Genomic DNA, 23,506 nt, shown 5'->3' with positions numbered 1-23,506 from the left:
GGATAAAGACGCTGCATAATTGAACCTGGGCGTCAGGGGAAACCCCACAAAAGGCAATGGATCAATTCGTGACGAAATGTTCAAGGCGGAATGGATTAGAAAAGGAAAGAACATCCATCTTACCGACGACTGTAGCACACGCCCCAGCTGGAGATCTTTAGTATTACTGGAGATTTTCTTCCGTTTGTACTTCCCCTCATTCCACGAGAGGAACTCTCTCCGTCCCATGTTTCCACGATCTCAAGAGCTTAATCTGATTGTTCATTGAACTTCCTGTTTTGTCCGCAGAAAGTCAATCCCACCCATGCAAAACATGGTTCTTAAATGATATGGCAAATTTTACAGCACACACGATCATGGTTGCTACGGACCTCGGAATGCAAGAATCACAAGCCTTTTTCCTTTTATCCCCATGAATGCAGTTACCTGAAGAAGTCGTCTTGGGTGTACATGCATACATTATTTCCGTCACCTAGTTTTTCTATATCATGGAACCTCCCCACCCGTCAGATTGCAGAAGTATCTACTTTCACAGGACTTATCTGTGAAATAATTCTTGATAGGTTGCACCGTCCTCAGAATGGCGCCAGTCAAGATCATCTTCTTGATCATCTCCTTGTGGCTGTTGGGATTTGTACAGGCTAAGATACCTTCATTCATACACAAAGCTCCTCCTATCCCCCCTTCTAGCGACGAAACAATTGTGAAAAGAGACTCAGTCCCTGCAGGATATGTTGCTGCTCCATATTACCCTGCCCCGAAAGGTGGCTGGGTTAGTTCCTGGTCGACTGCTTATGCAAAAGCACAAACTGTCGTGGCACAGATGACATTGGCGGAAAAGGTCAATCTCACAACTGGAATTGGAGAACTGATGGGAAGATGTGTGGGAAACACCGGCTCCGCACTAAGATTCGGTATTCCAAGTCTTTGTTTGCAAGATTCGGCACTTGGCGTAGCCGCGACCGATAACAATACTGCTTTTCCCGCTGGCATTACCACTGGTGCAACATGGAGCAAAGATTTAGCCTATCAAAGAGGTCTTGCGCTCGGCGCAGAAGCACGGGGGAAAGGAGTCAACATTTTGTTAGGCCCTACAGTCGGTATGTATGATTGGGGGTTTGTGAAAGATACACTACGAAGACATTCTTCCAGTTCGGCCTCGGCCAATATGCAGATTTCTGACCATCTTTAGGTCCAATTGGACGAAAACCGCGTGGTGGTCGAAATTGGGAAGGGTTCGGCGCCGGTAAGAGCTTATGAAAAATGTAACATCAGATTCAAGACTAAAGTCTTTTTCATCTAGATCCCGTACTTCAAGGACTAAGTGCTGCCCAAACGATCAATGGTATGCAGGCGAACGGTGTCATTGCAACCATAAAACATTTCATCGGAAATGAACAAGAAGCATACCGAATGGATATCATACCTCATGGTTTGATGAAAGCTCTCAGTAGTAATATTGATGATAGGTATGCGCATCCTTCAATATAAATCCTACCGAAACTAATTTACAGAACTCTTCATGAATTCTACATGTGGCCCTTTGCAGAAGGTATCAAAGCTGGTGTTGGAGCTGTTATGACAAGTTACAATGATGTGAGTGTACATTTTTGACAGACGCATGAGAGTTTTATGATGTTCTGAGCTGGACTATCAAGTCTGGTATGATATGAATGAGCAGCCATTCAATTATGAATTCGGTGCATTTATTGGTTTTGCAGGTATTCTCTTAGCAAGATCCAAACCTTTTACATTATCTTCGTAGAACTTTAGCAACCCTTCACTGACCAAACAGGTCAATGGAAGCGCGGCAAGTCAAAACTCATACCTAATCAACAACTTAATCAAGGACGAGCTTGGATTTCAAGGCCTGGTACGAGTCCATATCCATATAGCCCAAACAATTCTAAGAATCCATAGGTGATGACAGATTGGCTATCCCAAATTGGTGGTGTGTCATCTGCTCTAGCTGGTCTCGACATGGCTATGCCCGGTGATGCAGGAATCCCTTTTCTTGGCCAAGCATACTGGGCCTATGAACTCTCAACTGCTATTTTGAATGGAACTGTTCCAGTTGATCGATTGAACGATATGGTTACTCGAATTGTTGCAACTTGGTGAGTGCCCTCTTGAGGAAACGTCTCTCCAGAAGTTGCCTCATTTGGAAAAAGGCTTGTTTCAAACATTAATGGGTGTCTACATCATGGCTAATCAATACACTACATAGGTATCAACTTGGACAGGATAAAAGTTTCCCGCCACCAAATTTCTCCGCAAACACTTTAGACACTACTGGACCATGTTATCCAGCAGCATTGATTTCTCCAACATGTACAGTGAACTCACATGTGAATGTACAATCAAATCATGCAGTCGTTTCTCGGAACATCTCGAGAGAAGCAATAACTCTATTGAAAAACGTCAACAACACATTGCCACTCTCGACCTCAGCTGCTTTGAAAGTGTTTGGTTCCGATTCTGCAAACAATCCTTCCGGGCCTAACGCTTGCAACCAAAGGGGTTGCGATACTGGTGTTCTCGGTATGGGATGGGGTTCAGGTACGTTATGCATCACTCAAAGTTTTTTTTGGTAAAAGGTAAACTAAATCAAGCTTATAGGCACTGCCAACTACCCTTACCTTGATGCGCCCATTGATGCGATTAAACGAAAAGCTTCCAATGTTTACAGCTCAACCAGTGATAGCTTTCCATCTGGATTGACTGCTCTACCTGGAGATATCGCTATCGTATTCATAAACAGTGACTCTGGAGAGAATTCAATAACTGTTGAAGGGAACGATGGGGATCGTTCGTCTTCAGGACTGTACGCATGGCATAATGGCGATGCACTTGTTCAAGCTGCAGCAGCTAAGTATTCCACCGTGGTTGTAGTTGTGCACACAGTAGGGCCGATTCTTGTTGAGAATTGGATAAACCTTACTTCAGTAAAAGCCGTACTCTTTGCTCATTTACCAGGTCAAGAAGCTGGAGATTCATTAACGGATATCCTCTTTGGTGCATACTCTCCTAGTGGGCATCTTCCATACTCCATTCCTGTCTCAGAAAGCGACTACCCACCCTCTCTCAGCCTTGTCGGGTTTGCGCTTGGCCAGGTTCAAGATACTTTCTCTGAAGGATTGTATGTTGATTATCGATACCTCAACAAGCATGCAATCAGCCCTCGCTTTCCATTTGGATACGGGCTTTCCTATACCACATTTTCTCGAACGGCTACTCTTGCAGCCGGAAAAGCAATCACATCGGTTCCTCCGGCCCGAGCTGCGAAAGGCTCAACTCCAGTATATAGTACTGCCATTCCTCCAGCATCTGAAGTCGCCTGGCCAGCAGGTTTTTCCGCTGTAGGACGATATCTTTATCCATACCTCGACAATCCTTCAAGTATCACAGCAGGTAAATTCGTCTATCCCACTGGATACACCAATGTCTCCAAACCCGATCCCCCATCTGGTGGAGATCAAGGTGGAAACCCCGCACTCTGGGACACAATGTTCACTCTGTCAGTCACAGTGACAAATACTGGTCTCGTGGCCGGTAAATCTGTTGTCCAGCTGTACGTTCAACACCCGTCCGATTCTACCTACGATACTCCCATTATCCAGCTACGTGATTATGCCAAGACGGATACATTGGCACCGGGAGGGAAACAAGTCGTATCGCTTGCCGTTACGAGGAAGGATCTCAGTGTTTGGGATGTGACGAAACAGAATTGGGTGATTCCGGTCTCTACTTCAAAGCCGTTTTTGTTCTGGATAGGAGATAGCTCGGGGAATCTGACGTTGGCTTGTGAGAGTATTAGTGGGGCTTGTAGTGCGGGTAGAACACCGCCTGTGGTTTAGGGACCTTTTCGGTGTAGAATAGGGGGCATGATTTCTGGATACTTGATAGTGAGGGCTAATTTTGAGATTGATCCACGGAAAAAATGGAGATTCTTAAAATCGACATATTAGTATCAAGATACGAAGTGTTATGTTATCAATAAGAGTGAAGGATTCCGAACATTGTACATCGACAAAAACAAAAATTTAGTGAGTCCAACTTATGTGGCATCGAAACAATTACAGCGAGCGTATCATTTGCAGAACGAACTGTCAATGAGAAGATGATCGCTGACGGTCAAAGGGATTGATTGGTCGGATATATCAAACACTGAATTATTATCATTTCTTCACATAAGATCATATTCGGCCAACATTTGGAGTGTCGTTAAACCTTACAATATTCTAGTTCAGTCAAACTGTTATTGTATTCTGGTGGTACAGTTGCCTTGTTAATCATCTCTCGATGAAGACTCTAGATTACGTTGTGAGGAACTTTGCACCAAGTTCAATGATATGACGAGTTTGACTCATAGTAATTAGTTATGAGATTCTTAATCTTCAAGTGCACAGTGTACTTTGATGATTTTTCGTCCATTTTTCTCATCTAGATGGCTTTGTGAGATGTAGAAAACTCATTCGCTAGCCCCTTTCCCTTCCAAATTCTCAATATATTCATTAGGGTGTATCTATGGAAGGTGCGGAGATGGGCCGTCAGTATACCGGCTTTCTCTAACATTGAGAATTTTCTTCGTTGGAGGGAAGGGATCATGAATTTGGACTGCCCATGAATTGAACGATGATGAATGTGCTAACGATAATGCATCTGGGGGTCGGTCAATCGAAAATTTCCTAGTTGCGGTCGGAGCAGAGATAATCAGGGTTTCACTGAGTAAGAGTTGAGGAGAGCCAATCCATACCGTGTTCTCGGCACTTATCTATTCTGGTATCCCGCACAATTTATTTATTTGGTATCTTCAACGGATGGCTGACGATACAGAACTCGATTTCTCATGATAGATCTCAGGCTAGTATCATCAAGGGCTCCTCTCGTATTGTATGCTGGCCAGTCGGAAGCAACAATTGCAGGATGACTGCGGTATTATCAAGAATATCACATCTCTCAGCAAGCTGCGATCAGTCTGTAAATAGTGAATGCGTTAGCAAGATTTGTTGATGTGTATGGGAACTCTAGTGCAGAACGCATGTCGAAATGCAAGCTGCAACTTCAAATGGCTGTGACTTGCGGAAATGTTGCGCTTCATACTCGTTTGTCATAGGGATTGTCGATGGAAATCGAGAAGCCAGCGAATTTGATGCTAAAGCTGCAATGGAAGGAAGTAAACAAAGATTTGACGAGCTAATTTAGAGCGAATTATCTGAGCAAAGTCCATGCTAGACACCAGAAGGTCTTTCGATGAGAGGGTATGCAGATGAAGTGTTTCTGGATGGAGCAATTTCCAACATTAAAATTGTCAGCAGAAGAAAGAAAGACTGCATTATATCTGAAATGAACGTTTAATTGTATCATAAGATATAGATGTAGTTACATGTCGATTTTCAATGGCACATATTCATCTCCAAGCATATTGCCTTGCGTAAAAGCGGGTGATGAGTGGTGAGTTTATCATCTACTGTATCTTTGTAGTCTTTCGAGCTTTTGCTTTCTTAGCACGCCGCTATCGGGTAGAAACAAATGAAGAGGTGGATGTTTTCCCTTTGATTATAGGTCTTCTGGGTTCTTTCCAAGTATTGCGTCATGAATACTTTCCGTAATGCTAATTCTTGAGATGGTTATAATGTTTACCGGTACCGAAGATTCACCTAATAATTATCGAAAGCAAAGATGGCAATAGAATATGAATATCAGAGAGCAATCAACAGACATGGTTGACACCTACAACCTCCAAACTCAAACAGATCACACCGGATAGAGCCAGAGTGGAAATCAAAACGATCAAGTGATAGAATACAAATGAAGTTAGGTGATGGACAAGGTCGTGAATGGTTGTTGATCACACGTCGAACAAGGAGGGTCTTTGGAGAAACCTTGCAATACATAAGAAGACGGTGAAACTGCGGGAGAAATGAATACATTCTCAATATCTCAACAGTTGCCAAAATACTGACAGCAACACATCAGATATCGAATCTCACTTGAGCTTTTTAACAACCGTTCGATTTGCCAAAGGATACCGACCAAGTCCGCACTCTATAATGTTTGAAGAAGAAGCCCCAAGTCGTCGCTCAACCTCTGGTAGCAAACAAAATGTCGGATGAACAGTTCATGAATTGTCGATTTCGAAACTTTGAAACTGTTACAGAGGATGGCGGCGGTTTGGCGCTAATGGGGATACAATGCTTAGGTAATCAAAACATTCGAGGATCGCAATCACATTAAAATTCTCTCTTCCACTTCCAAAGGATCTTCCAGGTTGATGTGGAATCATTCTGTCAACAGTTGAAGTGAAGAGGGAAAGATCTATCGTCTCCCCATCTTTACTTGGGTCAAAGAGAACCTTCAGCCAAACCTAAAATCAGTCCGACTTGCTCAAACTTTCACATCACACAATTCAACTCTCCTCATGCATAGCCAACCGATGATGCACGATATATACATCGGACAATATGTTCAATGGCAGCAGGAATGGCCGCTTCTATCCATCCGGGTTATGCCCACAGCAGCGACAGCGCGTCATTGGATAATCCCAACCATCCCAACTATCACAATCATCCCAAAATTACTTGCCAAGACACAGACCTTCTAGATGGGACGTCTGTGGCCACAATGGCATATCCTTTCTCCACAGTTGCTTGTTTCAGCCTCTTGCTTATATTTGGCACCTTTTTTAAGCAAAAATTCTCCTAGATCGAAAAACTTTAAAGCTTAGACTCGGTTGACATAAGCAGATTCATGCTCTCCGGCGTCTCACGCAGAATGATTTTCTAGGTAGTTGAACGTTGCTTTAGTGGTGCGAACTTATGGAGGGTTCTCTAAACTCTTCACATTCTATCTTTCTTGATTTTGAGAGCGTTAAGATTACCCTGCTGCAATCTCCAAACACACACAATACCGATACTGTAGTGGGTGAATGTTTTGCAGATCAACAATCGTTTGAACCTTGAACACGGTTTTTTTTTTCGCGATGAGTCGTAAGCGCCAAGTAGCCAAGCGGCTAAGCAAGGACTACGCGATGGCATCGTGACTTGGCAGTTCGGAATATATTCTCAATTCCCGTTCTGGCATCTTGGCTTTGGACTTTGAGTTTCGAGTTTAATTAAAAGTGCTTATGGGGTTAACGATGCAACGTCAAGATATCAGTGATATCAGATTGTTCTTTTGTAGATCCAAACATAGCCTCGAGAGAATTGGGGTTGGACAAACTCATATGGTGGTTTCAAGATCATCGTTTCTCGAATTTGTCCAATCAATTAAAGTTCTCTAGACTCTTCTATCTTTTTAACATCAATCTATCTGTTGACGGCTGTAGGGGACTTATTCCGTGGAGTAGATAGCAAGGCCTCCACAAAAGTTTCTTTTTGATTGTTCACAGCCTCCGGTATGACGGTTTTTTGGTTCTCCTTTCCCAAGTTCAAAGAGGTTACCGCCGATGAGTATCCGGGGAGGAAGAAGTAATCCAGATATATAAGTTGCCAAAATGCCCGTCTAGTATTGCTTCTCATCCTCATCATCATCATCATCTTTCACTATCTTTTCACATCATTCACTTTCCAGACAATCCAATCTTTTATTCATTCCTTGCTGGCCAACTTATTTCAATATCTCATTTCAAGTTCTAACCCAGTCACTTTTCAACCCAAATCAAAATGCAATTCTCATTCGCTCAATTGGCCATTTTGGCTGCCACAATCAGTGTTGCTAGTGCGGCTCCTATGGATGCTTCCACTGGTCTCGAAGCACGCGATGCGCCAAGACTCCACTTCAGAGAGGTCGTGCACGCTCGCAAGACTTCAGATGAAGATGACGAGAGCAGCTCTTCAAGGTTAGTGATCAATGGAACTTAAAAACGCTCCCTATTTCCCTCAATACTGATTTTGGATCGTTACAGCTCTAAGGAAACCTCCACAAAGAAGTCTTCCAAGGCATCCTCCACCAAGAAATCCTCCAAAGCATCCTCCACATCTAAGGCATCATCGGCATCCTCCACCGGCAAGTCTTCAGGTTCTTCTGGATCTAAGTCTGCTAGTGCTGCCTCGTCAACAATCACCAGCTCGGCATCCTCTGGTAATGCATCCACCGGTACTACCGGCGATTCTGTCCCCGCCTCTTCAGGTACCTCTGTTCTTTCGGCCGTTCAAACTATCGCCGCAGGTGAATCTTTCGATGGTGGAATGGTTATGTACGATCGAGGAGTCAGCTGTGAGGGTCAATCTGAAGGTGGTGACAGTGATGCCGTCTTCCAAATCGAAGCTGGTGGATCTCTCTCCAACGTCATCATTGGACCCAACCAAATGGAAGGTATTCATTGCCAAGGAGCTTGCACCTTGACAAATGTATGGTGGTCTGCTGTCTGCGAAGATGCCTTCACTATCAAGAACCAAGAGGCTGGTCAAACCACCACAATTTCTGGCGGAGGTGCCTTTGGAGCCGACGACAAGGTTCTTCAGCACAACGGAGGGGGAACCTTGAAGGTTTCTGATTTCACTGTCGATACCTTTGGAAAATTGTACAGATCATGTGGTAACTGCGACACAATGTACGAGAGACATGTTATCATGGATTCTATCACTGCTACTAGTGGAAAAGAGCTTGCTGGTAAGTTATTCCGAAGAAAAATGATTTTCCTACTCCCCCTCGCATGATTCAGTTTACTAACTATCTCTATAGGCATCAACTATAACTTTGGCGACACTGCAACCTTCACCAACATTGTAGCAAACGCTGTCGATGATATCTGTGTGACATACACAGGTACTGATGACAACAGCCAGGAACCTTCTGAGTATGGAAGCGGACCCGATGGCACATACTGTATCTACACTGAGAGCGATATTACCACTTCTTAGAGACTTTATCTATGGATGGATCCTACAGCTGTTCGATATTGTGAGCCGGTTTGGAACTCCGGAAATTGGAGAGAAAACAGGGTTAGAGCCAGATCACTTGAGGTTTGATTTATCTCCGAGGATTGGTTAAAGGCTGGAACCTGGTGGTGGATGTTTCTTCTTGTATATCATGTTTGCTTGACGCAATACAAATTATCTATTACTATCATTTGAGTTTGCTCTAGTACCTACCCCGTGATGACATTTGACACTTTACATCCTCGCCAAAGAAGCGAGATTAGGAATTTTCAGCATCTGACCTTTGTGAGGGTGATTAGCCCCTTTTTACAGTTCGTGGATTGTGTGTGAACTGATGAAGTATTATCTCAACCCGTGAGATAAGCATCGATATGTGTTCCCCTCCTTTCTTCAACAATCGATCTCGTATTTTGATAGCATTAATTATGGACACGTTACGAAGTATAGCGCTTGTTGCACTCAATTTAAGTTATGACATCACTTCAACTTGGTACTTGTGAACTAATAGTTTTGGACCACCAATCTTGGACGTAACCCGAAGTCTTTCAGAAATAAGTATCCCAAGCACTTGTTGCCTCAGTATACGTTAGACATGATGTACTGTAACAACCTCGTTCTTCATCGACCGCAACACTTTTAGGAAGGAGCTAAGCTAATTCTCGCCTCAGAAAATGTCCTGCACCAAACCCGTAGAAACCAAACGTAACCGCGCACGAAATCAAGAGCTCCAATAGATTTGAGGTTCCTTTCCGGGAACTTGTGGATTCACTCCAAGAAAACTGCGTCTCCCGTAGCATAGGGGATTTGGATCATAGGTTATACATTACGGATCGGGGTGCTGGATATGTTTCTGGATTCTGCTTGTGGGTAGTCGATTGAGGGGTGTGGCCGCGAAGGAGATGCCGAAGGTAGTGATTGTTTTGCTATGTCCGGTTTCTGGTTCTGTTCGGGTTGAAGTTCAGTACCACTTCCCGTTTGGTGAATGTATATGACCGTAGTCTTAATGTCCGGCTCGTCTACATAGTGATTGCCACGGCTACTAACACTAATTTCCGGCCCGGTTCGTATTGAAGAATTTCTCGGCTTCACTTTCAGGGGTTCTGGTTATTCTGAGCCCGCGCTTGGTGATTGCTACCAAGCGCACTCCTACTTGAGTCAGTTGTGCTGTCGGGAAATTAGGAGGCTACGAGGTAAGCATTAAGTCAAGATAATAACCGAGAAACAATATCGAAATGTGGAATATGACGAACGTTTTGAGAGTCGCACGATTAATCTCCCACACGGGTCTTTATGAAATCTGATCTATCACCTCAGCCCGATACTGCAGGATTTCTCGGGCCAGAGACCGTGTCTAGAACACTTGAACGACACTATATGGTTTCTCCGATAAATAGGGTTAAATAACGGGGTTTTGCCCCCTGTGTGTTTCGTGGGAATCACACTTCGGAGATCGACTCGTAGCATCTTGAATACCACCCACACTCTTCGCACATGAGTCATGACGGACTGTTTCTGGGGTTCATCATCATACAAAAGCGTCTACAAACTTGACGCTACGATGCTTTCGGTCCGTGTCCGTTGAAGTAACGGGTAGCTATCGACGCCTACCTTGTTTCGATTTTCTCCATGCAGATCAGTTCTAGATTTCGTAGCTCTATATGATATATCATAATTTCTCGGCCTGGCCTATTGTTCTCTAGCAGTGTTCAGCATGTGAACCCAGGCCTGAGAAGAAGTTCTAATTTGGAAAAGAACTCTGTTGCTCGATATGGATATCTCGGTAGGGGTGTTCGCCCATATTCCTCAGAATCCTCACGGAGATGATGCAGCTCACATGATTGAAATTTCATGCGAGTCATCATATAGATCACATCAAATTCTTTTCTTCCTTACTTGCCGCATTCGATACAACACGATTCATGTACCTCAGCCCAACCGTCTCCCATCTCCCGACAAACGTCTCAACCGATCAACAAAATACAAAGAAGAGGGGTAACCCAAGACTCACATGACCGAAACTTCATGCGGGTCATCTCCACGGTCTCGAATACCGCATCTGTAAATGGCTGCATCCCTTTTTCTCTAGAATCTGCATCGAAATCAAGAAATCGCGCAAATTCTCTCTATTTTTGCATACGCATGGCTGATCTGACGATCACTCGACCAATCGATTGTAATGTTGAGGAGAAAAATGAGACTCACATGACTGAAAACTCATGCGGGTCATAGACGTTTGGTCACAAATACTATGCACAAATATCGCGATGTACTCTAGTGACTAACTGTAGATGGATATTTGCGGAAGGATTGGAGGTGTGTGGAGATGAGAAGGACCGAGAACGGGAGTTGTCTCGCTTGTCTTGATTGAGTACGGAGTATGATTCATGAAAAGTTATTTACTGGAGTGTACTTTTAGATTTAAGGTTTTCTTTTTTAAAGTCCTTGGAGGGTGCGTTATGCTTGATTGGGTAGGAATCATTGGAGCTTGGCTAATAGACTGGGCGCTTATAATATTTGATTAGATTGCGAGGTTACGGAATGATGTGGCACAATTTCAAGATGGATTTCTTCAATGGTCATTTTTTGGGTGACTGTGGCTTTTTCCCGCTGCTCTAATGGCAGTTTCGGGGAATACAATATAATATATGTGTTAGTTCTGGTAGGATAGGTGGACACACAAGATATCACATCATTTCATCCCATGATATCCGATAGATTACTTCGTATTGACACTAAACGAAGCTAGTACACCCGCGCTTACAATCCAATGTGAGTAGAACAATCAGCTGTGCCGCAAAGTAAGAGCTCAGAAACTGGAATTGAGGACCCGAGTCGTCGGCAAAAGCGCTTGTCCACGGATATGGCGATGTAAATATTCTACACTAAATCAATCAATCAATCAATCAATCAAACGCTGTTTCTCCAGGTATTGCAGCTTCACTGCGCCATACCTCTGCATCTCTGGGATTATGACAGATGTCAGAAATGAGATTCGGGGAGCACGACAGGTAGTAAACAATGCTAGCACGGAGATATGGAATGCAACTCACAATTTGCGAGTGGGAGCACCAACAAGCTCCTTTTACCTGCATACCACATACCACATACCGCATAATAAAACTTCAGCAACGTAATATGAAGATCTCTATATACATTGTCGACAAGGTATGGGTTCTAGACGCACAGATACGGAGGAGGGGACCCCATATCAATACAACAACGCAACGTACCAGCCGATATCGTATTACTGTAATCTAACGATACCACAGCTCCCGCCAATTTTCTTACATTTCAGCCCACTAACCGTCGGATTCGGATTTCCTAAATGAGTAGTAAAATTGCTCGTCTGTGTGGCTGGGATGGGCGGCGAGAGCGGGTATTGGTTTGGGCATCGCTTCAATCTTCGTAATGCTGACCAATCGGGGTATAGCCCTGTTCCATTACGGATTCAGATGCATTGGGGAGAATCCTTTCGGTTGAAGGCCGGCTGGATGGGAGGAGGATTTGATAGTGGGAAGAGTTTTCTGATTTCGCGAGTGACCTGCTACATTCATGTGATCCACTGAACTCACCTCACCTCGTCTGATCAAGAAAGCAAAAGATCACAAGCCAGGAGAATAAGTTTCCATGATTTTCATTTTATTTGCATTTTCAATCTTTTTCTCGGTATCAGGCACAAGTCCAAGATTACCTACACACAGTATTGTTCCCTCTCTTTCCATACTTAGTAATCCATGTACTAGCCATGTAATCACCGTTCTTCCATAATCCCATAACCAGTATGATAGATTCCGTTCCCGTTATTCCCTTGCCCTGTGCCGAAAAAAAAAGAAACCTGCATCGATACCTCTATCTCACTCTGTCCGCAGGACGAGAGAGAATTTTCAGCTTTCTTCCAAACACTATCTTCAACTTGCTATACATCAAGCATAACAGCGTAGGATAGTGTATGGAAGATGTAGTGATGAGCTACCATTTGCCCTTCACTCCCTCTTCTACCGAAAACCCAAACCCTTGCACAAATCCACCCAATTAACAAGCCCACCCCCAACATGTAAGATTCAATCGCCCGACTTGCAGGTATTGATCGATCCGCATTCGAGATAATGAGTCGATATTGAGTTGGATTTCTGAAAGAGTCTGTCCTTTCTGATAGAATAACTTGATCCAGGCTGTTCGCTTTCAATGCCAACCTCGACTAGCGAGAATTGAAATGGTCGCAGTTTGATGTATCATCTAAACAATTTGTCCGTTGATTGCTGTCCGCTTAGAGGAAAACTAGTTTCTCGTCCATTGATTGTTGTTTCGATCTGCGCAGCAGATGATGTTTTTTTATGTCCCCAATTTCTATTTTCGTGAATCCATAAATCATACGCCTTGATCTTTGTCCAAGCAAAACTCATAAGCATCCATGATTCATAAATTCGTAAACAGAAACGAGAAGAAAATGGACGTAGAAAAGGCCGGTTTCCTTCCCCCCAAAACAAACGTAAGATAATATCTCAAACGTAAAAAGAAAAGACAAAAATCAATGTATCCAGACGCGCCCGTGAAGCCCTGCATTGCTGCGTTATCCTTTTAATAAGGTATTCTCTTTATGATGATATGAAAATCTTGGAACCATGCCAATAAATGCTTCAAAATAACCCGCCTTTAGGTCCTGCCATATGCGATGAAAAGGAAAATTTGGTTAAACCGGTCTTGCGGCTGTGTGGTGTCGTGTAAAAGCAAATCCAAACTCGCTGCGCTAAAAAAAAAAAAAAAACAAAGAAAAAAGAAAAAAAGAAAAAAATGGTATCCTATTATGTATCTGTAATGAAAGGAGATTGTTGTTCTTGCTGATTATTAAGTATGATTTGTTCCCAGGATATCTTTTGTTCGCTCGATCGCTGATGAGGATGATAATGAAGATGTAAAAACGCCGTAAGTGCCCTCGGAGGTATCAAATGCCGCTAAAGAAGTTTGCCGATGCCATGTATGTAATGTTTGTTGTCGTGTACAGAGGCTTGGAGCCATGGTATTATATGATATTGTCGCCTGCCCTAAACTCCGGAGCGAGTAGTAGGGGGGTGATTTAACGATCCAGGCCTTGGTTGTCACATCGTTGTAGCGTACTCTTGATATCGGTCCCATCCACCTCCGAACCCACCAAATCCACCATACCCCATACCAATACCGCAATGCTGCTGTGCTAACATGCTTGGTAGAGGAAGTGCTGGAATTGGCGCACTAACTTGTGGTGCGCTGTAGAAGAGTCCGGCTGTGGTGAATGGTTGGCTATAAGATGGTGTAGGGGAAGGCAGTTGAATCTCATTCAAGCCCATACTTGCCCATAAAGATTGAGTGTCGGTTGAAGAGGACATGGAAGATGTCGTACTTGGACTTGAAGGGACCATCCTCCATGGGTCAACAGGAGCTGCGGTTGTTACTGGTATCGTGGGTTGCGACCACCAATTCATGCCAGCTGGAGAGCTAGGCAATAAAGTAGCAGGTCTAACCACATCGACGACCCTTGGTGGTGGGGGGAGTAGAGGAAGGAAAAGGCCCATGATATTGTTTTTGACTTCATCACTTTTACCGCATAACAATTCACCAGCGCCATCTTCTTCCAGTCCCTCTAATGCAGAGACATGCGTTCGGTAGACGAACTTGTTAATAGCTTGGATGAAGTCTTCGTGCATCTTCTTCACTTGTTGATCCTTCTCTGACCAGTTGTAGGTGTTCGCTGCAATATCTAGGCAATGAACATCCTTGTGAAACTCGATGAGTGATTCTATCGTATCTGGAGTAAGTTTGTAGGCAACCTCATTTCTTAATACCATATCCACATGAACAACATAGGCCTCGATATGAATGAGTTGATAGTTGAACATGGCCTCAACTAATGGATTTGAGTCTTCGCGTCTTTGTTCCGGGGCTTTCGATAGCATCAAAGATCCAAGAGTCCATATAGCGGTTGAAGAAGATAGCGTTTCCGTTAAGCATCTTTGGTGCTGGGGTACACTGTTTAGAGGACGCTTTATACGATTTATACGCTTTAAGGTTTGTGTTAACCATGGCTCAACCTTTGAGCTTAACACAACATTGACGGATGAAGCTCTTGGAGCAAAAGCAGCTGCCGAAGCAGGTAGTAATTGAGGAGGCATTGGAGTAAAGTTTGACGCAAAGTGTGGGAGACGGGATATGGAGGGATGATACGGATAGATATTCGAGGACAAGAGGTCAGGGATATGTAATGATGCGAGAGCTTGACGTGACGGAAGATATGGGAAATTGGAATCAGCTTGTTGAAATGAAACGAAGATAAATATTTTGGCGGTCCCGAGACAAGGGATCTAGTTTGCGCGCCTTGAATAAGTATCGAAAAAGGTACGGACGAATGAGGTCGTGAAGAAGGAAGGGCAAGAAAAAAGAGTTGAAGGGTATGGTGGGGTTGTTATAAGAGGTCAACGATCAGCTACTAGTCAAGCGGCGGGATCGGCTCGTAGGGATGAAGGGGTGAAGGGGTGAAGTAGGTTGGTAGCTAGGGCGAGGTATGATGAAGAGATGGGAAAATCTTGAATTCCTTTAGTGGTAGTACCCGTAAGGTTTAACTATAGACGTAGCCACTTTCTATCCGAAGGCTTGATCCAGTTTGGATAAGATGTGGTGTGGTAAAAGAGGCTAGGAGGAGATACTGGAAGAGGTCAAGTGTAGCAGTGTAGCAGTCTAGCAGAGGAGGGTGCGAGTAGTCTTGTGTATTGTAGATTACACCAATGCCACCTCCATGCCCCGTCCCCACTCGCATCACATCGTGAAAAAAAGTTCCGATGAAATACCTCATTCGTTGAAGCGTGCCCGCAACGATCGAAAGATTACGGATCGGTGGAAACAAAAGATACTCGAAGAGGGGGGGGTGCTAACAATAGTGGCAGTAATGCAGCGAATGCAGCAGATGCAGCAGAAAGACAGGCCGATGCAGCAAAAGGCAGTCGAGCAGCAGAGCAGCAGAGCAGTGAAGCAGCGAAGCAGCGAAGCAGTAGCTGGGGGCAGTGCTGCATTAGACCTGCATGCCACTGAATAGGGTCCCTGGCACTTTTATTTTGCGAGCAAAGAAAACGAAGAAGAGCTAATGGCCACCTGCACAGTGCACAGTGCACGCTGCACAGTAATAAAGCCCTGTCCTGCAAAGCCCAAGCCCAAGCCCTGGACTTTTGCCAATAAAAAGTGACCAAAAGATGACTGATAATGAGTTTTCCACTTATCCACTTTCAGTCACCATTGCAGCTGAAAGTTTAATGTGCTCCGTTCCGCAAAAATCTTGCATTTTTTCTCTTCGAACTTCCCGGTGCCGTGGAGCAGATTCTATTTGATCACGGGTGGCCATTGACCATCGCAGGTTCTCCTCTGCCTCTACTTCCCCTCTGCCTCCTCTGCCTCCTCTGCCTATGCCTACCTGGGTCGTGGCAGAGGAATATCATATATGCACGGCCGTGCCACAGCCCACGCAGCACCGGAGCAGACGACGCAAATACGATGCGACGAGTTAGTATCGTGATCTTGCTTCTGCCGAGGGTGCAACAATACAATACAATACAACACAATACAATATCATGCACTGCAATGGAATGGAAATAATCGGTAATCAGAAGAAGGGCGATGGTCTTGAAGATCCCGTCGTATCTGTGTGTGTTTAGTTTCCGCCGTCCCGTTTTGGATGCCGCTCTCGAAAGTCAAATGTGATTGCGTTTGTTCGTAACCGATAGAGTTTTTGACATATGAAAAACAATCACCTCATGGTGTGCTAATCGCATGGTGTGCCGGTAATTGACATTGACATTGACATTGACACTGACCATGGCACGGAAAAGTATAATCGACCACGGCTATGCCTTCTTGAGCAAGATCCACGCATCGCAGTCATCAATCAGTCATCATAGACAAGCATGGCATGGAATGTTGGGCTGGTGAACTCCGTACCAATGGCTTCGCCGATGGGATGGGAAGAAGAAGAAAAAGTCAATTCACGGAGATTGCAACCACGATATGATACCTTGACGTGACATCTTCCCCAAACCTTCCCAATCAGTAATCGTCTCTCGAATTTGATAGAGCTCTTGGAAACCAATAGGGCTACCGTTTTATTGGATTGGATTTTATCTCGTCTTATGAGGCGGGCGTGCAGAGAGAGAGAGGAAAACTAATCTCAAAGCAAACGGCTTGAGATCTCTCCCACTGCATCCATCCATCACAACTGTGGGTGGATGAATTGGGTTTACTCTCGGCTCTTACTCGCCGGAACTTCACAATTCTCAATGTTACCTTCCTTACCACTCTTATCGTTACTCTGCTTCGTACTCCTCTTTTGCGGCTATATCCAGATGCTACCTACTTGAGTTAATCAACCCATGTTGCAATATGCAGTCGGCGTTATTTTTCCCAGATTTAACCACATCACACCAATATCATCTGGCCGCAACTTCGGCCGGCGATGAAAAGATGACTTGCATCAAGCCCAAACCTGCACCTCCACACTGTACAGCACAGCACAATGCATACGCATATTCAGCGCATACAGAAAGGCAGAAAATTGATAATAGCGAGGTTGCGTCAACAATGTGAAACATCATACAGGTTTTCACGGTGATTCTGTTCAAGACAAAGCGTGTTCTAATCTCATACATCTCCATAATCTACATAGGTATTGGAGATTAAGAAACCTCTCTCAAGCCTCACGACGACTGATGGATCTCCCGGTCTGAGACTGGAGGCACGAACGGCCGGATATTGACCCTATTCCATCGATAATCTACCCAGTTATACACCAAAATTGGAACCTCCTGCATGAATAGATTTCGAAGTTCCAGAACTCTCCTGAGTCCTGACATGTTTTCCTCTTCGTGCGAGCCATGGCCATGTACAAAGTCAAACAAATTAAGCAGCGAGCGACACCACCCGGGGTACGACGGACGAAACATTTCCTAGAGGTGGACTGTGGATGGTAAAAACTCTGACATTTTTCTACTAGACTGAGTCGTCGTCGATGAATCTGAGCCTGTCGATGGCATTTCTCCCAAAAGCCCATCCCAGTTGCGAAAAGTAGCGTCGCTGTCAAAAGCTCGTTTCTGGGCTCTGATTCGCACAAACCAACTTTCGAGCCGGTGCAATCCTGCCAACCAAAACCGTGTAAAGTTGCCGTTCCACCAGTCATGCACTTGCAACGATATCGCACTCGGGGAAGCAATAATAAACCAGAGTATTCGTTGAAGGTCGCCATTCCTTCACGCACAGGTATAGGGAGCACATCATGGTGGAGGTGTCGACATGCACAGGAGCAGGTTCCTGCGATGCAAATTCAGGGTCTATACTGGCAGTGACCCTCACAGCATGAACCTCTTAGACAAGCACAGTCATGGACCAAATCTCGGTGTACGCGTTTTGAGCTATACGATAGGATGTAACGAAGTGTGGCGACGTTACAATCGAACAGCCTGCATTTTTTCCACATGCTTTTTCCGAACATTTGGGCTGGTATTTCTATAATTAGATATGATACTTAGGTAGGCAGGCAGGTAAATGGATAAATAGACTGCCGAATTGGCCATAAAAATCTTTATTGCATGATTTTTATTAGAGTCGATTTATGATTATGATGTAGAAGGAAAATAAATGCTTTGCACCGCCACGAGAGATGTTTAACAGTCTCCCCTCCTTCTCGCCGCTTTTGAGTGATAGTCCACGGGCATGCCCGAGCAGGGCTGTCTAGTGTCTAGTGTCTAGTGTCTACGATGCACGATGCACGATGTATAATACTCAACTATTGTAAACCATTCCAGATTGTCCACTGTCGACCTAGCCATTGCGGGCTTAGGGCCTGGCATCCGGCATTAATAAACCTGCCGTCGTGCGGAGGGAATGAGTAGGGAGTCAGTAGGTAGTGCGGGAGGCACGACTCAGACAACATCCCAGGACTTGCACTCTTGCACTCTTGCACTCTTGCACTCCTACTCCTGCACGCACTACTGTACGATGGAAAAGTCTCAACCGTCTCGACAGTGCACACCGCACACCCATTGTTCATCCAGCCTCGGACCCATTGCAAAGTACAAGCCGAGTGTGTGGGTGTGGGTGTGGGCATGCATCATCGATCGGTAGGTAAGCGACGGACGGCACCAATAATTCACGAGATCAAATGTCAAAACTCTTCATTCTCGTGACTTCAATTCGATTTCACCATCGGAAGCAAGAGATTTCAATGGCGGAGAATCTATGGAGGACATGATCACAAGGACACACGCTTTGCTGAAACGCTTCCCGCAATTGAAGTCCTGTATCTTACGGTGAGCACTATTCCCAGTTTTTCAACCTATGATATCCGTTCACCATCTGTCCTTGGCCGCATCGAAGCGCTTTTGAACATGGCAATGTCTATCTTGATGCCCGAGAAACCTCACGATACGTAACAAGGAATGCCATCGGGTAAGGGTGGCATCAACAGGTGACTCTACATGCGCGCTTAGATACCCGTCCTTGATGGGATGGAAAGAGGGTACAAACGCAGTGTGACGCATGACATCGACTTTCCATTTTCTGGTATTCGGAAAAGCACGTTGCGGATTCGTCCAGAAGAGATTTTATTCGGATCGACGTTACCGTTTGGCGCCGTGCCCTGTCTCTTTTCTCCCTCACCGCGCTTTATCCACATGAGTGAGATCTATCGTATCATCCGAGGTTTTGAATATCTAGCTAGAACTGCCGTTTCCAAACAAATCGCACGTAGGGCACCTATCTGTCTACCGTTCCATGGCAAAAATGTGATGGCCCTGTTTTTTAGCCCCATCAATAGATATCCATCGGACATCCCTGACTGTATCAGGCTCCTGAACATGTTTCTAAATGTAACACAGCCATGTGGATGGCCACAACACCAGGAACTGTTCAGTGGCTTCGGGATTGTGGATGCGGCTATCAGATCGAGAATCAGGAAGCAAGAAGCAAGAAGCAAGAAGCAAGAACCAAGAACCAAGAACCAAGATACCAAATGCACTCCCTATCTTAGTCAGTAGGTAGATCACTAACGAATATGCCGCCGCCGATAGCCCCCAAGGCCTGTGCGAGGAGAGGTATAAGCTTAACGCGATCAACGTGGCATAAGTCGGCATCCTGGAACAGCTGAACACAAGGCGGAATATCTGCAATGTTTCTCTATTTCCTAGACAGACATTGCCAGCGAGAGGGGCGAAAGTTTAGCTGAGGGCAATGCGCATAAAGCCGTTCGTAATCGCGAGTCGGGAACAGACAATTTTCATCACGGACGACAGGCTGAACGATGCTCTACACAAGCCGTTGTGGCAGTGCAACACCACGTCAATACGGCTGGGTCGTCATTCTCGAATCATGGTCGAATCATTGTGGGAAAAAATCAGTTGTTGGTCAATTATCAATTATATCTGCCTCGGTTTTATTTTTGTATGGATAGGTGTCATTGCTGAATGAATATCGCCACGATGGTTGTTGAGGTTGACGACGCCGCCCAAGATGGCACGTACAGTCTCTTGATATCGAGGTATACACTTGTCATACTGCGATGTGCGATGTGTGATATGTGATGTGTGATGTGCGATGTGCGATGTACCTCGTATTGGCTAATTGTGGGTTTGACCTCAACCTGCTTGCCTCCCTTTGCAAGTTTGCGCATTTGATCCGACGGTATACGGACGAGTCCGCCTCCCAACAATATTGACGACGGCGTCCCCATTCCAAGACCCGAGTAACGATGTGCATATTCCCAATCCGGCCTTTGTTGAATTTTGGCCCAAATGGTCACGAGATGAAATGTTCAAGTGATCATTGCGTGACCCAAACTCCAGCTGAAACCCTTGCTGCAGCCATCCTTCGGCGTCTCGTGCTGGATTTCTCAATGTGGAATCGCCATGTCAGCTTCGCAATCGCTTGAAAGCGGGGTTGCATTATCACTATCATTATTATTGTTATTATTATTATTATTATTATTATTATTTTAACTTTGTGGTAAATGTCCTGTCCTTTGATAAGAAATCCTTGAATGTCTAGGCCGTCTTATTTCTCTTCTTCTCCTTCTTCTTCTTCAGCCCGTCTTGCCCTTTTGAGCCAATAAGAGTGATTCTTTTATCTCCATGAAACGGTGCGTGAAGATGTAGTGGGTACGAAACATGTGCGCACTCTCATGCCCCTCATGCGTGAATATCTTACCTCTTGGTTTGTGAGCACCTTCCATGATCAAATCCAAAGCATCCCAGTATCATTATTGTCTGCAGAGCAAGGGCAAGACACAGTACCTTGCATTGACATTAGGGCATTCACCTCATCTCATCTTAGCATACCAAACATCGCCCAATCAGCCACGAGAAATTTCCACAGTAGTGTGGTGGTACAAAGACCATCAGCGATCATGGAACGCGTCCGTAGACTCTCCGGAGCCTTCCTCCATGCCGTCGGCAATGTCTTCTCCGAAGCTCACCCCTTCACCGATGTCTCGCTCAGTCCCGCGCAAGCCGATGCTCTCATCAAATATCAACGACGACTTCCGCATCCCATGTTTCTCGGCGAGCGCGCGTTTGTGGTAACCGATATCGTCGATGTGGAGAGTTCCAGTGTGGAAATCCAGAAAGCTCTCGTCAACCACGGTATCATATTAGAAGCGCCCACGGCTCTTGAACCTGGGATGTTGGCCCCGAGACCTAGCGTGGAAGATGAGCATCCGGTCAAACCGGCCGCGATTACGAAAAACTTCCCTCATCAGCTTGCTTCGACCAATCTTTCAATCGGTGGTCAGAAACTGGTCGTTGCGCTCTTGTGTTTTTGGTTTGAGGAGTGGAAGAGGTATTGTCGATTGGAACGGGAAGAAAAAGATCTCCGGGAACAGATTGAGGTTGCGAGACGCGTAGACAATACACGGGCGATAAGTTTCTTTTCTTTGGAGCTGGATAAAGTATCGAGGAAGAAGAGGATGTTGTGGAGTGAGAGAGAGGAAAATAGGGAAGTGGTGGGAGCCTCAAGTAATGCGTCGGGTCCGAGTGAAGCGCGGGGTCGTGGGGAGAGACTCGCTGGAGATGCAGCCGAAGATCAGTTGCCGAGTTATGGAGATTCGACGATGCATGGTGTGACGATCCAGATTGAGACTGGAGGAGCGGCGAGATGTCTGAGTAGTGGTGGGTTGGATGAATTACCTAGTTATGGTGATTTGACTGCGGAAAGTGCCACGCCCAGCAATGGTGGAGTCGCAAGAGCTTCTAGCAGCGATGCAGTTGTTGAGTCGCCAAATACCGATGTCGTTAATCAGTCGTCCAAAAATCATAGTTCGTGAAGATGAAGATTAAGGAATTGTTTCAAGGTGGAGGAGTTGGATGCAAGCCAGAGTTCACATGCATGATTATGATTTATATTTTTTCGCGCCTGAAAGACATCACTTGAGCATTGGAGTTGGAAGAAATATTGTTTATCGAAAGCGTGGTAATAGGAGTCTAGACTCGAGACTATAACAAGTGTTGAGAACGGACAGGTTTTCTAGCGGTTGAGTATAGGAATACGGATAGGAATACTGGAGCGTATGCTGCAAAGGGGCTTTTGGGAGGGGGTTCCCGTCGCATTATCAAACATTCGTTTTATAGAATTCGAAGATTCCTTCTTCTTGTACTCATATATGTGGCTTTAATTATAATCATCATCATCATCATCATCAGAAAGACACGAAATGATACATCATCTACTTACTCGAGTGTGTAAGTGATATATATATATCGAGCTTGAAAGTGCATATATGGATGGTATCGATAATCGTCATGGAGATGTAGTGAAATCTCAGAGCAAAGGATATCGATCAACCCCCCCTTTGTTTTCACTTCGTGGTACGCACCGACATATGTGATTCGTCCATCAATGCGATATCCATCGAAATACTTCACTACCATCACGAACATGCAATAGCGAATCATCAAGTGTATGCGAACAATGAGCATACCCAGCTAGCAATTAATATGATAACAAACCTCTCAATCTCTCGATCAGATAATCGACACCCCAATCCCGAGTCTTCTATTTCGGTGTTATTGAGACGGGAAAATCGGCGTCAGTAAACATCCACACCTTCTTCCATGGAAAATGAAAAAAAAAAAAAAAAAAAAAAAAAAGATTCTAACAAATTGCACCACGCAATCTTTTAAATCAACTCGGTATGGATTGTACATGACGAGATGATATCAAACTTCAAGTCTAACCATTTTTTAGAGTCGCCTATATTCCAGGCTAGCCCCTCGTGTATTCTGATACTGATGGAGCGCGCGGTCGCTTCTAGTCTTTGGCAAGACAACGTCTATTTCATTTGGGAGGAAGGGGGGGGGAGGTTTCTCGAAAATTGGTGCAGCAGCGGTAGGTAGGTAGGTAGGTGCCATGTAATGTAATGTAATGTAATGTAATGTAATGTAACGAGTCTTGATCTCGGGATGTGCGGAGGAAGCTGTGAATATCAAATCGTGTCAAATGGTACCTATCCATGCAATCCTATTTCCAAAGTACAAGATTGATTATTTTCATGCTTGGAATGCGATCGTATCTACCTATAGTAGTCACTCTGCTCTACTCTAGTATATATATATATATATGTATTC

The 23,506-nt window shown here is 44.8% G+C and overlaps 4 protein-coding genes across 4 annotated transcripts; 3 read left to right on the top strand and 1 right to left on the bottom strand.

Moving 5' to 3' along the window:
* Positions 1-414: 414 nt before the first annotated feature.
* Positions 415-4,514, top strand: BCIN_10g05630 (hypothetical protein). The gene is made up of 8 exons (XM_001551355.2): positions 415-1,100; positions 1,193-1,246; positions 1,304-1,469; positions 1,515-1,596; positions 1,796-1,873; positions 1,921-2,117; positions 2,228-2,559; positions 2,620-4,514. Exons 1-8 carry the CDS (start codon positions 581-583, stop codon positions 3,855-3,857), a joined length of 2,667 nt encoding a protein of 888 aa, XP_001551405.1. The 5' UTR covers positions 415-580; the 3' UTR covers positions 3,858-4,514.
* Positions 4,515-7,181: 2,667 nt separating this feature from the next.
* BCIN_10g05620 (hypothetical protein) lies at positions 7,182-9,072 on the top strand. The gene is made up of 3 exons (XM_001551353.2): positions 7,182-7,840; positions 7,907-8,613; positions 8,686-9,072. The coding sequence occupies exons 1-3, from the start codon at positions 7,665-7,667 to the stop codon at positions 8,862-8,864; spliced, it is 1,062 nt and encodes a 353-aa protein (XP_001551403.1). The 5' UTR covers positions 7,182-7,664; the 3' UTR covers positions 8,865-9,072.
* A 3,347-nt stretch (positions 9,073-12,419) lies between these two features.
* On the bottom strand, positions 12,420-15,675 carry BCIN_10g05610 (hypothetical protein). The gene has a single exon (XM_024695700.1). It carries the CDS (start codon positions 15,026-15,028, stop codon positions 13,979-13,981), a length of 1,050 nt encoding a protein of 349 aa, XP_024551494.1. The 5' UTR covers positions 15,029-15,675; the 3' UTR covers positions 12,420-13,978.
* Positions 15,676-20,850: 5,175 nt separating this feature from the next.
* On the top strand, positions 20,851-22,589 carry BCIN_10g05600 (hypothetical protein). The gene has a single exon (XM_001551346.2). It carries the CDS (start codon positions 21,067-21,069, stop codon positions 22,204-22,206), a length of 1,140 nt encoding a protein of 379 aa, XP_001551396.2. The 5' UTR covers positions 20,851-21,066; the 3' UTR covers positions 22,207-22,589.
* The last annotated feature ends 917 nt before the right edge of the window (positions 22,590-23,506 follow it).

Source organism: Botrytis cinerea, chromosome 10 (genome assembly GCF_000143535.2).
Source record: "Botrytis cinerea B05.10 chromosome 10, complete sequence".
NCBI lineage: Eukaryota > Fungi > Ascomycota > Leotiomycetes > Helotiales > Sclerotiniaceae > Botrytis > Botrytis cinerea.
This window is presented reverse-complemented; position numbering and strand designations above follow the sequence as displayed.

Excerpts from the sequence above, each read along its gene's own strand:
- BCIN_10g05630 (XM_001551355.2), top strand. The coding sequence starts at position 581 with ATGGCGCCAGTCAAGATCATCTTCTTGATCATCTCCTTGTGGCTGTTG. Across the intron at positions 1,247-1,303 it reads TTGGGAAGGGTTCGGCGCCG|ATCCCGTACTTCAAGGACTA; the intron begins GTAAGAGCTTAT and ends TTTTTCATCTAG. Across the intron at positions 2,560-2,619 it reads CGGTATGGGATGGGGTTCAG|GCACTGCCAACTACCCTTAC; the intron begins GTACGTTATGCA and ends TCAAGCTTATAG.
- BCIN_10g05620 (XM_001551353.2), top strand. The coding sequence starts at position 7,665 with ATGCAATTCTCATTCGCTCAATTGGCCATTTTGGCTGCCACAATCAGT. Across the intron at positions 7,841-7,906 it reads GACGAGAGCAGCTCTTCAAG|CTCTAAGGAAACCTCCACAA; the intron begins GTTAGTGATCAA and ends GGATCGTTACAG. Across the intron at positions 8,614-8,685 it reads TAGTGGAAAAGAGCTTGCTG|GCATCAACTATAACTTTGGC; the intron begins GTAAGTTATTCC and ends CTATCTCTATAG.
- BCIN_10g05610 (XM_024695700.1), bottom strand. The coding sequence starts at position 15,028 with ATGCCTCCTCAATTACTACCTGCTTCGGCAGCTGCTTTTGCTCCAAGA.
- BCIN_10g05600 (XM_001551346.2), top strand. The coding sequence starts at position 21,067 with ATGCCCCTCATGCGTGAATATCTTACCTCTTGGTTTGTGAGCACCTTC.